Genomic DNA, 14,929 nt, shown 5'->3' with positions numbered 1-14,929 from the left:
ATGTGGAAGGAGATACGGATGTTGAGGCAGCAGGTAGGAAGCCGAGCGCCGGTACCCAAGAGAGGAAGTCCTTTTTCATTGGTCATCTTGGAAGAAGGAATTCCTCCGAATTTCCGACAGTCAAATCTAGGAGAATATGACGGACATACGGACCCCGAAGAACACTTGGGGAGATTTGAGAATGCGGCTCTGTTGCACCAATATTCAGATGGAGTCAGGTGCATGGTGTTTCTGGGCACGTTGGCGAGGTCAGCACAGCAGTGGTTTAACACCTTGCAGCCCAACTCCATTCGTTCTTTTGAGAACTTCTCAGCTGCCTTCTTGCACCGATTCGCTAGCAGCAAGAGGCACCAGAAAAATTATTTGAGCCTATTCATGATGAAACAACAGGAGTCCGAGACTTTACGAGAATTTGTCCAGCGTTTTAACAATGCAGCGCTGGAGATACCAGCCGCTACCACGGACATCATGATAAGTTCCTTCACCCAAGGCCTGAGAGGAGGGGAGATTTTTAAATCACTGGTCAAGAAACCTTCGTCGAGCTATGATGACTTGTTGGCTCGAGCTGAGAAGTATGTAAACTTGGAAGATGTCCAACGGTACAGAAGGATGAAGAACTGTCCCGGAGGAAGTAGAGTTGAGGGAGCGAAGAAAGAAGGAAGGAAGAGGGGTACGGGGGAAAGAGAGGAGGACAGAATTAGAAGTAGAGGCAATTCTCATCACATGTTCCTCTGAATAGGAATTGGGATAAAGTGATGAAGGTGAGGGAGTCAGTGGAGAGGGGGGAGAAGTCGCAGAGGGTTGAGAGCAGTACTCGGCCTCTGTCGCGGGGCAGACGAGAGGGATCCTCATCTGGGGACCGACCGAAATCTCGCCCGTCTCCTAGGAGAGGTCGAGGTCCTCCTTGGATAAACCAGAGAGTCGGAGAGCCGATAAGAGACAGGTGGGGTCAGGATGTTCCTCGGGAACCTGTCGAGCCGAGGAGGAGAACAGATGAAGATAACGATCCCACGAGAGGAATGATTCACATGATCTTGGGGGGTGCTACTGATGGAGACTCTGGGCGAGCCCGGAAAGCGCACGGGAGGAGGTTGGAGAATTTTGAGATACCCAGGGGTGCGGACTTACCCCAAGATCCTGTCATCAGCTTCGGGCCGGAAGACCTTCGAGGTATCGTGGCTCCTCATAATGATGCCTTGGTGGTGACGACCACCATAGCCAACTACGATGTAGCAAGGATCTTCATTGATAATAGGAGCTCTGTAAATATATTGTTTAAGAACACATTGGATCAGATGAAAGTGGAAAGATTCGAGTTTGATCCAGTCTCCACTCCTCTAAATGGGTTCGCGGGACATGCCATTCCGCCACTGGGTCAGATTACTTTTCCCCTATCTTTGGGACGTGACTCTAGGCGGGTAACAAAGATGATAACATTTACCGTGGTGGATACCCCCTCATCATATAATGGAATCCTGGGATGGCCAGCCTTAAAGGATTTCAGAGCTGTAGCTTCCACGTATCATCAGAAGTTGAAGTTTCCTGTGGGGAAGGAGGTGTGAGTCTTGTGTGGAGACCAGAAAGTTGCGCGGCGATGTTATGAAGGAATAATGAAAGAAGAGGGGAAGAGGGCGTGTGTGGAGGTCAATATGATTAGAAAGGGGCGAAGAGGGTTGCTCGTGGTAAGGAAGGAGGTTCAAGAAGTGACGGATGAAGAACCGGAGGTCATAGCACGGGACCCGAGAAGAAGATGCTCAGAATAGCCCCTGACCTTGACCCAAGGGTTAGGGAGGAACTCATTACCTGCTTACAGACCAATCTCAGCGTGTTCGCTTGGTCAGCTCAAGAGCTCACCGGGACGATCCCGGGTGTGACGGAGCATTGGTTGAACATCTTGCCGAATGCTCGCCCTGTAAAGCAGAAAAAGAGACATTTCGGGCCCGAGAAGGATAGAATTATAAAGAAGGAGGTGGGAGAGTTGCTTTGTAACATCCCAAAAATCGAAAAGTTCATATGAACCACATGCATGCAAATTATCAAATTCCTTTGGTATTTTATTAAATTCTTTTAAAGCATAAAATATATGTTTATTTTATTAAATTGTGTTTAATTATTTTTATGCATTTTATGCATTATTATTGCATGATAGGATTTAATTCATGAAATTTTAAAAGTTCACGCATTAGGGTTTCTAGATGCATTTCGCGCTCGATCGAGGAACGGAGACCGAAGAATTTTCACTAAAATTTATTTTATTACATTAATAATTTTTATTAATTAATTGAAGGTGTTTTTAAGGATATTTTTCAAAAAAGAGATTTTATTGGGCATTTTAACCCGCAAGATTTTATTTTTAACGGTACGCTAATTTTATCAAATCAGGAGACTTTTTAAGGGTTCGGCTAATATTTTAAAAAACTTTCCAACACGAAATATCTTTCGGGAGTGCGTTTGGACTTAATGGGCCTACATTTAAACTCATTTGGCTTAAATATTCTTTTAAACCTTTAATTAACAAGGTTAGAGCCCATTAATCTTTTTAATTAGTAAAATAATTAAACCTATTCAACCCTTAATCTCCCGTAACCCCCCACAGCCGATATTCATCCTTTTTATTTCAGCACACTCTCGGTTTCAGAGTACAGTATCTGAAAAGTTCGGTGGTCTCTTGTTCTTACAAAGTAAGCCTTCTTCTCCTTGTTTTTCAAACCATCCAGGCATGCTTTGTACTTGTTCTTTCTGCATCATACACATTTATTATGTTGGTGATCATATCCGTGTATGACAAACACGATCTAGCTTTGTACAATAAAATTCTCTCGGTTTCCATGTGATTATGGTGTTTCCTTGGCCAACTCTCATATTTCCTGGTTTTGGTGCAAGGGGCTGCTGTATTAGGATGATGATGGATTGTACAGATCGTGAATCATTGAGGTTAGGTACAGATGGGTGTATCGCGGTCGGGTTTTGATGCAAAAGGGTGAGAGCCGATCGGGTGCTGTGAGGTGTGTGAGGGTTCGATCCTAGTGTCTTGCTACATCAGCTGTGCAAGGGCCTTCTCCATCCCTAGACCAGACCCTGATGGGTCTGTGTTGAGGTCTGTAACGGCTCAAACCAAGCTGGTGTGAAGGGACAAACGATCGGGCCATGTAAGGTCGAGTTGGTCTCGGTAGTAGGCTTGTGGGTGATTCTCGGTTCCTAGCTGTGATGTAGATTGCATGGGGCTGGTGGCTCGGTTCTAAGAGGTTCCTTAGAGTTTGGTCTAGGTCCTTAGTAGGCGGGTTTATGGCTGGAACGACGGGGTAGCTAGAGGCGTGAGATTTTGAGAGATATGTGCACATGAGGTGGTGTAATGGGACAGGACTTAGAGTTGATTTCAGGTTCTGGAAATTGCAGCCGTGGGTTAGCAGCTTAATGACAGTAGTTTAGGGCCTATTAAGTGTTTTTAAGATATGGTAAAAGTTGGGGAAGATTTGGATAAATGTTGAATCGAATCGGGTTAAAACCGGGACCCCGGTCTAAATTTTAAAACGAATCGGTTAAGTTATGAACTTGGGCTCGAGTTTATATTTGGAATGCTTTTCAAAAAGGTTTTGGGATATTTTTAAGGAGTTTTGTAAGCTTCGGGTCAATTTTAGAGGTCCATGGATGAAACGATAATTTTTGGGTTACAGTTGCACCTGGGGTGAGATTTTGGTCCTGGCAGCGCCCTGAGCACAAATTTATGATATTTTAAATGTTATGCATCACGTTTACGATTTTTACGCAATTATGATAAATACGGTGCATGCTTGGTTTAAAGGAAAAGTTACGCATATGCATGTTTTTATTAAGTGATGAAAATGATGATATTTTTGAAGGACGAGAATTGGTTGTGACTGACGATGTATATTTATACGATGACATGAGATATGATGAGCTGAGGCCCCAGCTCAGTGGGCGGGTAATGCTATCGCTGATGTCCTCCGCCACCGGGTACCACGGTTTTATAGTTGGATCCATCGAATAGAGCTGATACGATAGAGTTGATACGAAGATCACAACTAATGAACTGAATTCAATTAAAAGAAAATGTTTAAGTTTTTGATGACAGATGAGCTGTTTTGACACGTATATGATGATATGAGATGACATGATTTTACACGACACGATTTTATATGACACGTTATGTTCATGTTTTTAAGTTCATGAAAGTTATGTTGAATATGATATTTTTCACTGCTGTGTGCCTGTATATGTACTCGTTATTCCTGGTACAGACGTGTTGAGTCTTTAGACTCATTAGGCGTGTGTGATACAGGTGAGCTTCATGATGAGGAGAATGGAGGTACTGAATTCTGAGCAGGCAGACCTGGTGCGGTGACACGATCAGAGGACCACATGTTTTCCGCATTACGATTTATGAGATTGAGAGGAGATGAATATTTTCATGCGTTGATGATTTTAAAATTTTTATTAGTTTATGTTTTCATATGATTATGGATGAGTTTGGTTACTTTAAACTACATTATCTTTATTCTCAAATACTTGAGATCATTTTTAAATGTTACTTCAAAACTACGAGCTTTTAAAAATATATATATATTTCTGCACTTGTAAAATGAGTATACGTTTCATGCTCAATGCTGGGCACATTCGAGAGGTACAATTTCCTACTTGGCTCTCGAATATCGTCCTTGTTCCGAAGAGTTCAGGGAAGTGGAGGATGTGTGTGGACTTCAAAGATCTCAACAATGCATGTCCTAAAGATTGTTATCATTTGCCCCGAATAGATCAATTGGTGGACTCCACAGCTGGACATCAATATTTGTGCATGCTGGACACTTATCAAGGGTACCACCAAATCCCCTTGGCTATGGAAGACCAAAATAAAGTGAGTTTCATTACCTCTGAAGGAACTTTCTGCTACTTGGTCATGCCCTTCGGACTCAAAAATGCCGGAGCCACGTATTAGAGACTGATGGATAGGGTATTTTCTAAGCAGATGGGAAGAAATGTCGAAGTTTATGTGGACGACATCATGGTAAAATCAAAAGACTCGGCCCAGCTCATACCTGATTTGGTGGAAAACTTTGCGACCCTCAGATCCTACGGGCTGAAGTTGAATCCTCAGAAGTGTATCTTCGGGTTAGGAGTGGAAAGTTTTTGGGTTATATGTTGACAGAGAGGGGGATTGAGACCAACCCCGAGAAAGTTCAAGCTATCCAAGATATGATCTCTCCCCGGGAACCCAAAGATGCTCAACAGTTGACAGGGAGGATTGCTGCTCTGGCACGTTTTATCTCGAGGTCCGCTCACAGAAGCTTACCATTCTTTCGGACCTTGCGTAAGGCGAAAAAATTTGAGTGGGGTCCAGATTGCAAGAAGGCTTTCACAGAGTTGAAGGAGTACCTTGCTGAGCTTCATGTCCTGGCCAAACCGGCAGCAGGTGAGCCTTTGTGGGTATATTTATCTGTCACTGAAGGGGCTATGAGTTCGGTCCTTGTCAAGTTGGAAGGTTTAGTTCAGCAGCCGGTTTACTATGTTTCGCATGCACTCAAAGGGGCAGAGATCAGATACTTAGTGTTGGAAAAATTGGCTTTGGCTTTGATGATGACAGCGAGGCGCTTGAGGCCCTACTTCCTATCTCATGCAATTGTGGTACTCACCAACAGTCCATTGGGCCGAATCCTCACTCATGCGGATATGTTTGGCCGTTTGGTTAAGTGGACTACTGAGCTGGGAGAGTATGACATCCAGCATGAGCCAAGAACTGCTATTAAAGCACAAGCCTTAGCCGATTTTCTGGCTGAGACTGTGCATCAAGAAAATGAGGACCCTTGGAAAGTATATGTGGATGGTTCCACTTCGAAGGAGGAAATTGGGGTGGGAGTGTACTGATTTCACCAGCTGGGAAGGAGGTGAAGTTAGCGGTGAGGTTGGACTTTCGAGCATCCAATAATGAGGCAGAATACGAGGCTGTGTTGGCAGGACTTCAAGTAGCCAGGAACGTGGGAGCTACCCGGGTGCTTATTTTTTCTGATTTACAACTGGTAGCACAACAGATGAAGGGAATGTATGATGTGAAAGATGAAAAACTTATTGAATATGCTCAAGAAGTGGATAGAGTCAGAGAGAAATTCACAGAGATTACATTTGAATAGATTCCCGTGAAAGAAAATGAAAAGGCGAACACTCTAGCAAAAATGGCTGGAACAGTGGGAAGTTGGAAGAATAGAGATGTTGTATTTCAAATTGAACTCACACGAGTTCACCCACAGTTGAGCAGGAGGAGGAGGATTGGAGGATTGGCATAATTAACTATCTGAAAGAGGGAAAGCTTCCTGATAACCCTCGCGAAGCTCATAAGTTGAAGACAAAGTGTTCGCGTTATGTGATGGTCGGAGAAGTGTTGTATAGAACATCTTTTGCAGGGTCGCTTCTTCGATGCTTGAGTTATCAAGAGGCTGATTATGTACTCCGAGAAGTTCATGAGGGGTGGTGTGGAAATCACTTGGCGGCTTATGCGTTGGCAAGGAAGATGCTGCTAGCCGGTTATTGTTGGCCCTCAGTGCTGCATGATGCTCACGAGTTAGTGATGTCTTGTGATAGTTGTCAACGTCATGCCCGGTTGCATCACTAGCCGACCACAATGATGAAGACCATCACGGCCGCCTGTCCTTTTGATCAGTGGGGAATGGATATTATGGGTGTGAGGCCCGGGGCCGAAGAGGGCGGGGGTGATCGCCGGTGCCATGAAGTGGCACGGACAATGAGCGGCTCCTGCATGCTTCTAGGTGGAGAGAACATGAATGAACCATTCTTACACCGGAAGGAGAGGGATTCCGAGACTGTTCAATGTAATGGACTGTACAGTTGAAGAGGGCTTAAAAGATTTGATTGGTACTACTCATATCACGAAGGTACATCTTCTTTTCGGTAGCTCATCACATAAGAACTCTAAAGTTAAGCGTGCTTGACTTGGGGCAATTTTGGAATGGGTGACCTCCTGGGAAGTTTCCCAGGGTGCGTGTGAGTGAGGACATAACCACGCTGGAAAGACTCGTCTTGATACAGTGAGGACAGTCGTCGAATCTGGGGCGTTACAGTGGGGCTTTTTTCTATAGCTCTTGCTCAGAAGAAGTTCCTATTGGTAGCAGTTGATTACTTTTCGAAATGGGTGGAAGCAGAGCCGCTGGCCAGAATCACTGAGAATGACGTCTTGAAATTCCTGTGGAAAAATATAGTGTGCAGATATGGGGTACCAAGAAGGCTGATATCTGATGATGGGAGACAATTCCAAGGGGCTAAGATCCAAACTTGGTGTAAAGAGATGAAGATCCAACAAGTCCTTATATTTGTAGCTTACCCGCAGAGTAATGGGCAGGTGGAGGTGACTAATCGGACGCTGGTACAAGGTCTGAAAGTTCGACTAGGTGATGCTAAGAGAAATTGGGTGGATGAGCTAACAAGTGTCTTATGGGCATACCGAACCACTCCAAGAGAAGGAACCAAAGAAACTCCTTTCAGTTTGGTCTATTGCAATGAGACAGTGCTCCCAGCTGAGATTGGGTTGGAATCAGCAAGAGTAATGTTTTATGACGAGGACAATGGTTCGAGACGCGCCACTGACCTTGATCTTCTGGAAGAAAAGAGAGAGGCTACCAGCATTCATATGGAAGCTTATAAGAAGCGCATTGCACAGTCTTATAATCGAAGGGTCATTTAGAGAAACTTCTAGGTAGGTGACTTGGTCTTGAGGAAGGTGCAAGAAGAGCAGAGAGGAATGTTGTACCGAAAGTGGAGGGTCCCTTCAAAGTGATCGAGAGGCTGAGCTCTAGAGCCTATTACTTGGAGAATGTGCAAGGCAAAGCTTTGAAGAGGCCTTGGAACGCTTACCACCTTAGGAAATGTTATTCTTGATTCTATCGTTGATGTATTTTATTTTCTGAATTTTCTTATGTAATCCGTTGGAATTCAATAAAATCAAGTTATTCTTTTCAGTTCATGAATGTTGTTGTATTGTGAGGGTGATAAAAATTAAATTTTCTACTAAGGCATCTCCTAGTAAAGGAGCAGAGTGCGGGAGAAAAGTTAAATTTCCTTCTAAGGCATCGCCTAGTATATGAGTAGCGTGCACAAAAAAATTAAAATTTTCCTACTAAGGCTTCGCCTAGTAGTGGAGCAGAGTGCGGGAGAAAAGTTAAATTTACTACTAAGGCATTGCCTAGTAGAGGAGTAGCGTGCAGGAGAAAAATTAAAATTTTCCTACTAAGGCATCGCCTAGTAGAGAAGCAGAGTGCGGGAGAAAAGTTAAATTTCCTACTAAGGCATCGCCTAATAGAGGAGCAGAGTGCAGGAGAAAAATTAAATTTTCCTACTAAGGCATCACCTAGTAGAGGAGCAGAGTGGAGGAGAAAAGAAATTACCGATGGTTCGTGGTTGCTAGTTGAATTATTTTTTGAGGATTCCATGTAAGGATTAATGATTTGAAAACTACGACGATATTTGGAAGTATAAAAACGTAGAATTTATTTAGGATGCATGCTCTACCTAGTGGGACCAAAGGATTGAATTGCATGGATTGAGAATTTTAATGACCTAACTATACTAACCAATAATTTGAGGACCTAAGTGCAACAATAAATTCTAAGGGACTATTTAGAATTTACCAAACTTTGGAATTAAATTTTTAGTTTTGAGAATTTTCAGGTTTAACGAGGCCAAGTCGAAAATTTTATGAGAAAAAATGCAAAATTGGAGGAGTTATAAGGCAAAAAATGTAATTTTCGAGAATTTTAAGGTCCAAATTGCAAAATTTGAAATTTTGAGGATAAAATTCGAACTTTTGAGGAACACCTGGGTAAAATCAGTAATTTTTGAGTTTATGAGAATTGATCTTGGGTCTAATAATCTTAAGATTATTGAACTTTATGTTACAAGAAACCTATAACATGGTATTAGGAACAACAAGAACTTATGGGTGATTTTGGAATTTTCGAAATTTAGGACAGATGGGATAATATTTGAGGAAAGTAAAAAAAATTAAGTTTACAATTTTTAAGAAATTTTGGGGAACTAGTTCAGAAGTAAGTGAGAATCGAATGGTTTAAATGATAGGGATTTTCGATGATTTAGGCTTGAGAAATATTTATAACTTTGAAACAATTGGGCTATGAGGTTATAAGGAATGATAATCAGGGGCATTGTAGGATAAATCAACATTGGACTTGAAAATTTAAGCGCTTGTGTGATGTGGCAAATTAAGAATCCGGAATGATGAAAATTTAAGGTAAAGTTGATCGATTAACTAAGTTATAAGAGTAGACATTGAGTTAGCGAATTTTGGGATTTTAAGTCTGATGTTTCATAAGTTTTAGTCATGATCTTAATAGTTAGGACTATACATTTGTTGGAATTTATTTTTGAAAAGTTGGGTATAACTGATAGCTAGGGTACTTGTTATACGCATATAAGAATTAAGGTAGACACCTTGTTTTGAGGAATTTTTTTGCAAACCATTAAGAAACTTGAGAATAAGTGAATATGTGTGTTGGAATTATGTTATCCAGAACTGTTTGGGTTGAGTAAGCTTGAATTTCAAGTTTATGAGATAAGTGTTTATACAAAATTTTTGAGTGAAATAAAAACAAAAGGGAATTAGATGTGTACAACATAGGTTGCCAATGAACGAATATTAAGATTTTTACCGAGTAAGAAATCTAAAACCTTGATATGAAAATTATAGAACTCTATGGGTTATAAGTAAAGTTGACTAATTAGAGTTAGTCCAACATTAACATGGGATAACTTAGTAAGTTTTATATGCTAGAAGTAATTAAGTATTGAGGATACGTAAGTATGAGACATCCGCTTAAATGAGGAAAGTCTAAGGGTCTTAGGTCTCAACTTTATTGTAATTGGAAAGAAAATAGTTTAAGCATGTAATTGATGCTAGAATGATTTTATTATTTATGTAGAAGATCGGTATACGGTTTTATGGATTAACACTACTCGAACTTAAGATTTGCAACAACGTTATATTGGGATGTACTTCTAAATAGTTAGGTTATGTAAGTTTGGTTCAGTAAGATAAAGATTCGATTCAAGGATCTTAGTCTAATATTATTATGGGGTTGAGATAAAGTTTAACTTTTAAGTGTTTTACCCAGGATAGAAGTCGATTAGAAAATTTTGGTGCTAAGATCTCCTAAGTCGAACTGCATGAATGCCAATACTTGGATTTGAAGCTTTAACATATCTTGAATTCAATAAATTTAAGAAAGGATGATGTTAAGATTTCAATATTGGAATATAATAGGTCAATGAACATCTTGAGTATATTATAAGGAAAGTAAGATGCGATAAGTTGGACTGCCATTTCTAATATTGGGAATTGCGAAAAAAAGGTCAAAATTCGAGGACATATTAGAATAAAACTAAGTCACTATAAATCGTCTTAAGTTGTGATTCACAAACGAGTATTTTGACAGTCAAAATAATTAGGATCGAGGAGACATAATGACATCTTAATATTTATTATTTTATCTGAGTAGCGCCGTGGAAGCGTGGACCATTGAGATATTAGAACTAAGTCTAAATTTTGTGATTATCAAGAATAAGCGAATTTCAGGGACGAAATTCAATTTAAAGGGGAGAGATTGTAACGTCCCGAAAATCAGAAAGTCCGCATGAACAACATGCATGCAAATTATTAAATTTATTGGGTATTTTATTAAATTCTTTTATAGCATAAAATGTATGTTTATTTTATTAAATTGTGTTTAATTATTTTAATGCATTTTATGCATTGTTATTGCATGATAGTATTTAATTCATGAAATTTTAAAAGTTCATGCACTATGATTTTTAAGTTTCATTTCGCGTACGAACGAGGAGCGGAGACCGGGTAATTTTCAAGAAAATTATTTTAATTACATGATTAATTTTTATTAATTAATATAAGATGTTTTAAAGGTATTTTTCAAAAATTGATATTTATTGGGTATTTTTACCCGCATGATTTTAATTTTTAACGGTACACAAAATTTATCAAATTGGGGGACTTTTTGAGGGTTCGACTAATATTTTAAAAAAAAATTCAACACGAAATATTTTTCGGGAGTGTGTTTGGAATTAATGGGTCAACTTCTAAGCTTGTCGGGTTTGAGCGTTTTGGATGTCTAGTGAGAAGATGCGATTTCCAGCATGCATGGGGCTGAGTCCTTGGGTTTTTTTGGTCCAGTAGGGACCTATAGTGGTCTAAGTGAGGTTGGTTAGGGGCTGGTTCGCTCGGGGGTGAGCTAGGATGCAAAATAGTGAAGCTTAGTCGCATTAGGATTCGAACTTGGCTTGTGCTGAAAATATCAGCTGATGGTGGTCTCGTTTTCATGTGTCTTAGTGGGCTGGAAAAGGTGATTTAAGAGATGATAGGATGTGTTTTAGGCATGGATTAAGTTGGGAGAAGTTTGGTTGAGTTTCGGGTCGATTTGGGTTAAAACCGGGACTCTGGTCCAAGTTTTAAAACAATTCAGTTAAGTTATGAAATGAGCTCGAGTTTAAATCTAGAGATGCTTTTAAATATGTTTTGGGACATTTTTAGGAGTTTAGTAAGCTTTGGATCAAAATAATGAATTTTGGATTTATCCGGGATTTAATCGTCGCACGAAACGTTAATTAAAGGATTAATGGAAACGTCTAGATTTAAGCTCAATAAAATTATGGGAAATTATATTTAAGCTCAAATAATTATTATAAGTCTAAGTTTTTAATTTGGAAATTTTATGCTAATTTTTAGTTTACTTCGTGATTAAAACGTATTAATGTGTTATATCTAAAGATTAATTTAAAAGTCATCGATTTAAGCCAAATAAAAATATGGGAAAATTCAAGTAGGCTTAAATAATTATTTGGGACATGTTAGTGTCAATGGAATTAAGAAAATGTCAAAAACATGGAATTTTACGTCTAAGGGAAAAATGGTAATTTTTGGATTTTCAGGGGAAAAATGGTCATTTTGCATCCGGGGTGAGATTTTGGTCAAGACAGCGCCCTGAGCACACATTTACTATATTTTAAAGGTTTATGCATCATGATCACGATTTTTAAGATTTTATGAAAATATACGTTGCATGCTTGGTTTAAAGAAAAAATTACGTATATACATGTTTTTATTAAGTGGTGAATATGATGATGTTTTTGAAGGATAAGAGTTAGTTGTGATTGACGATGTATATGTATACGATGATATGATTGGAGATATCGTGAGAGAAAAGGCCCCAGAAGGAGACCATTTACGGGAGAAGGCCCTAGAGGGAGCCCGACGATCGTATTTCCATTGGCATGATATGATGATATGATAGGCGAAGGCTCAGTTGACGGGTGAGAGTGTCACTAATTTCCCCGCCACCTGATACCGTGGTTATACGTAGATGGATCCATCGATAGAGCTGATACGAAAGTCACAACTAATGAACTGAATTCAATTAAAAAGAAAATGTATACGTATATGATGACATGAGATGATATGCTTTAATACGATATGATTTTACACGACATGTTTACATATATGATGACATGCACGACACGTTTACGTATATGATGACACGAGATATGAGATGGCATGCTTTAATACAATATGATTTTACATGACACGTTTACGTATATGATGACATGATATGACATGCTTTAATACGATATGATTTTACATGACACGTTTACATATATGATGACATGAGATGACATGCTTTAATACGGTATGATTTTACAAGACGCGTTTACGTATATGATGGCATGAGATGGCATCCTTTAATACGATATGATTTTACACAACACGTTTAAGTTATGCGTTTAAGTTCATGAAAGATATGTTGAGTATGATATTTTTCACTGTTGTGTGCTATGTATATGTACTTGTTATTCCTGGTACAGGTGTGTTGAGTCTTTAGACTCACTAGGCGTGTGTGATGCAGGTGAGCTAAATGCCGAGGAGACTGGAAATGCCGAACTCTGAGTAGGCAGATTTGGTGGGGTTACATGGCCCGAGGACCACATGTTTTCCGCATTACGATTTATGAGATTTAGAGGAGATGAATATTTTCATACGTTGATGAATTTAAGAATTTTATTCGTTTATGTTTACGTATGATTTTAGATGAGTTTGGTTAATTTAAACTGCACTATTTTTACGGTAAGATAATTACAATTATTTTAAACGTTATTTCGAAAATTCGAGCTTTAAAAAAAATATTACTTTTGAAACAGTAGATGTTACAACACGAGTGAAAAGGCGACAAGAAAATCATACATATATTGGACATTAATCTAGAAACCGGAGGGAGAAATATACCTCGGTGATACTACTGCATGTCCGGCGAGCGAGTTCAAACCACCCCAGTGAACTCATGAACGCTGTATGTGCGTCGAAAGGAAGCTGATACATTATCTTTTGAGCTAGATGAGTAGGACCCCGCCCCACGATGGCGAATCCGGGGTATATAGAGGATGTACCCCCGATTCAAGGGAGGACCCTCATCTGACCCGGACCCTTTTGGAGAAGAGACCGATATGACTGAGATCTCAGAAATCTTGCGCTTACCATGCTGTGGGACTGACGGGCTAGGATCAGTGGACACCTTCTTCTTATCAGACAAAGGAGGAGGCTGGGCTCGAGGAGGTGGAGAAGAGGCTCGCTTTGGGGCGGAGGAGGATGAGCATGCCTTCTTCTTCACAGCAGTAGGGGAGCTAGCAGATATCTTCGCAGTAGCAGAGCAAGAACCCGTTTTCTTCTTTTCAGCAGCATGACAGTCTCCCTTTGTGCCCGTCGTGACTGCTGGAACGACTGACTTCTGGGGTGCAGATGATGAACTCCCAGCCTTCTTTTTCGCAACCTCGCGAAGCAATGCGGCATTCATGATTCGAACACATGCAAATAAAAACAGTGACACAATAAGCAAAAGAGAGACAGAAAGGGTGAAGAGATGAGAATATCTATTGGCGCCCTCCTTTAGCTTAATTTTTACGGGACTTAACCCGGCATGGCACAGGAGATCTTCAGATAGAAGTTGGGGAATGCTAAAGCATCGATCTCCTAGTACACTCATTATCTCCAGATACTCCTTATCCTTTTTGTAACCCTTGCAAAGTTCGTGTTTGGTGAAAGTAGGGTACCAATCTGTATAACAAGTCAATTCTTTGGGTGGCTGGATATAGAAGAAGTATTTTTTCCAGTCCTTAACATGACTAGGGGCCCCCTCGAAAATCTTATGGCTATACCGAGAAGTTACATAAAAAGATCCTTCTTTTGATCTGGACAGAACTAAGAAGTAGGAGAAAGTGGTGCTATTCAAAGGGAGGTCTAGGCCCGGAATAACACAGCGAAACACTTATCAAGCGGAAAGCATTGGGAGTGAGTAAGCATAAATGCACCTGATAATACTTGCTCAATTCTTGGATGAAATCGCACAGGGGGAAACCAAGACCTGCATCAAAATGGTGCTGAAAGAAGGTATAACAGCCCTTAGGGGCTAGATAGGACCGGTCCTCTGGGCTAGGAACGATGATCTGGTGAGATGCAGGAAATGTGCCACAAAGTCCTAAGTTTTGACTCGCTACTAGGAGGGATGTGGGATGAAAAATGACCGTACCATAAGTTGTTTGCATCAGATATGTTCATCTGTTCGGTCACATGGCGAACTTCCTTACCAGGACGGCTATGAGTGGTGACTTCCTCCTCATGAGAATCAAGGGTAAAATCAGGATCAGCTAGGGAAGTCCTACTCTGGCTAGACTCATTCGACTCGCTAGACTCACTAGACCCGCTAAACCTCTCGAAGTCACTCGAGGAATTAAACTCGGAAGCAGATGAAGACATGGGTGCTAAGGATAATCAAACAGCAAAAGGAGAGAACTGACCCGGAAGAGACGTGAAAGAATACTCAAAAATCCGCAC

General features: G+C 40.4%; 1 protein-coding gene across 1 annotated transcript; it reads left to right on the top strand.

Moving 5' to 3' along the window:
* Positions 1–735, top strand: LOC140831408 (uncharacterized). The gene has a single exon (XM_073195162.1). The coding sequence runs from the start codon at positions 1–3 to the stop codon at positions 733–735; it is 735 nt and encodes a 244-aa protein (XP_073051263.1).
* The last annotated feature ends 14,194 nt before the right edge of the window (positions 736–14,929 follow it).

The sequence above is a fragment of the Primulina eburnea genome, chromosome 5, assembly GCF_022965805.1.
Source record: "Primulina eburnea isolate SZY01 chromosome 5, ASM2296580v1, whole genome shotgun sequence".
Taxonomy (NCBI): Eukaryota; Viridiplantae; Streptophyta; class Magnoliopsida; order Lamiales; family Gesneriaceae; genus Primulina; species Primulina eburnea.
This window is presented reverse-complemented; position numbering and strand designations above follow the sequence as displayed.

What these genes read in the sequence shown, in the direction of transcription:
- LOC140831408 (XM_073195162.1), top strand. Translation starts at nt 1, where the DNA reads ATGTGGAAGGAGATACGGATGTTGAGGCAGCAGGTAGGAAGCCGAGCG.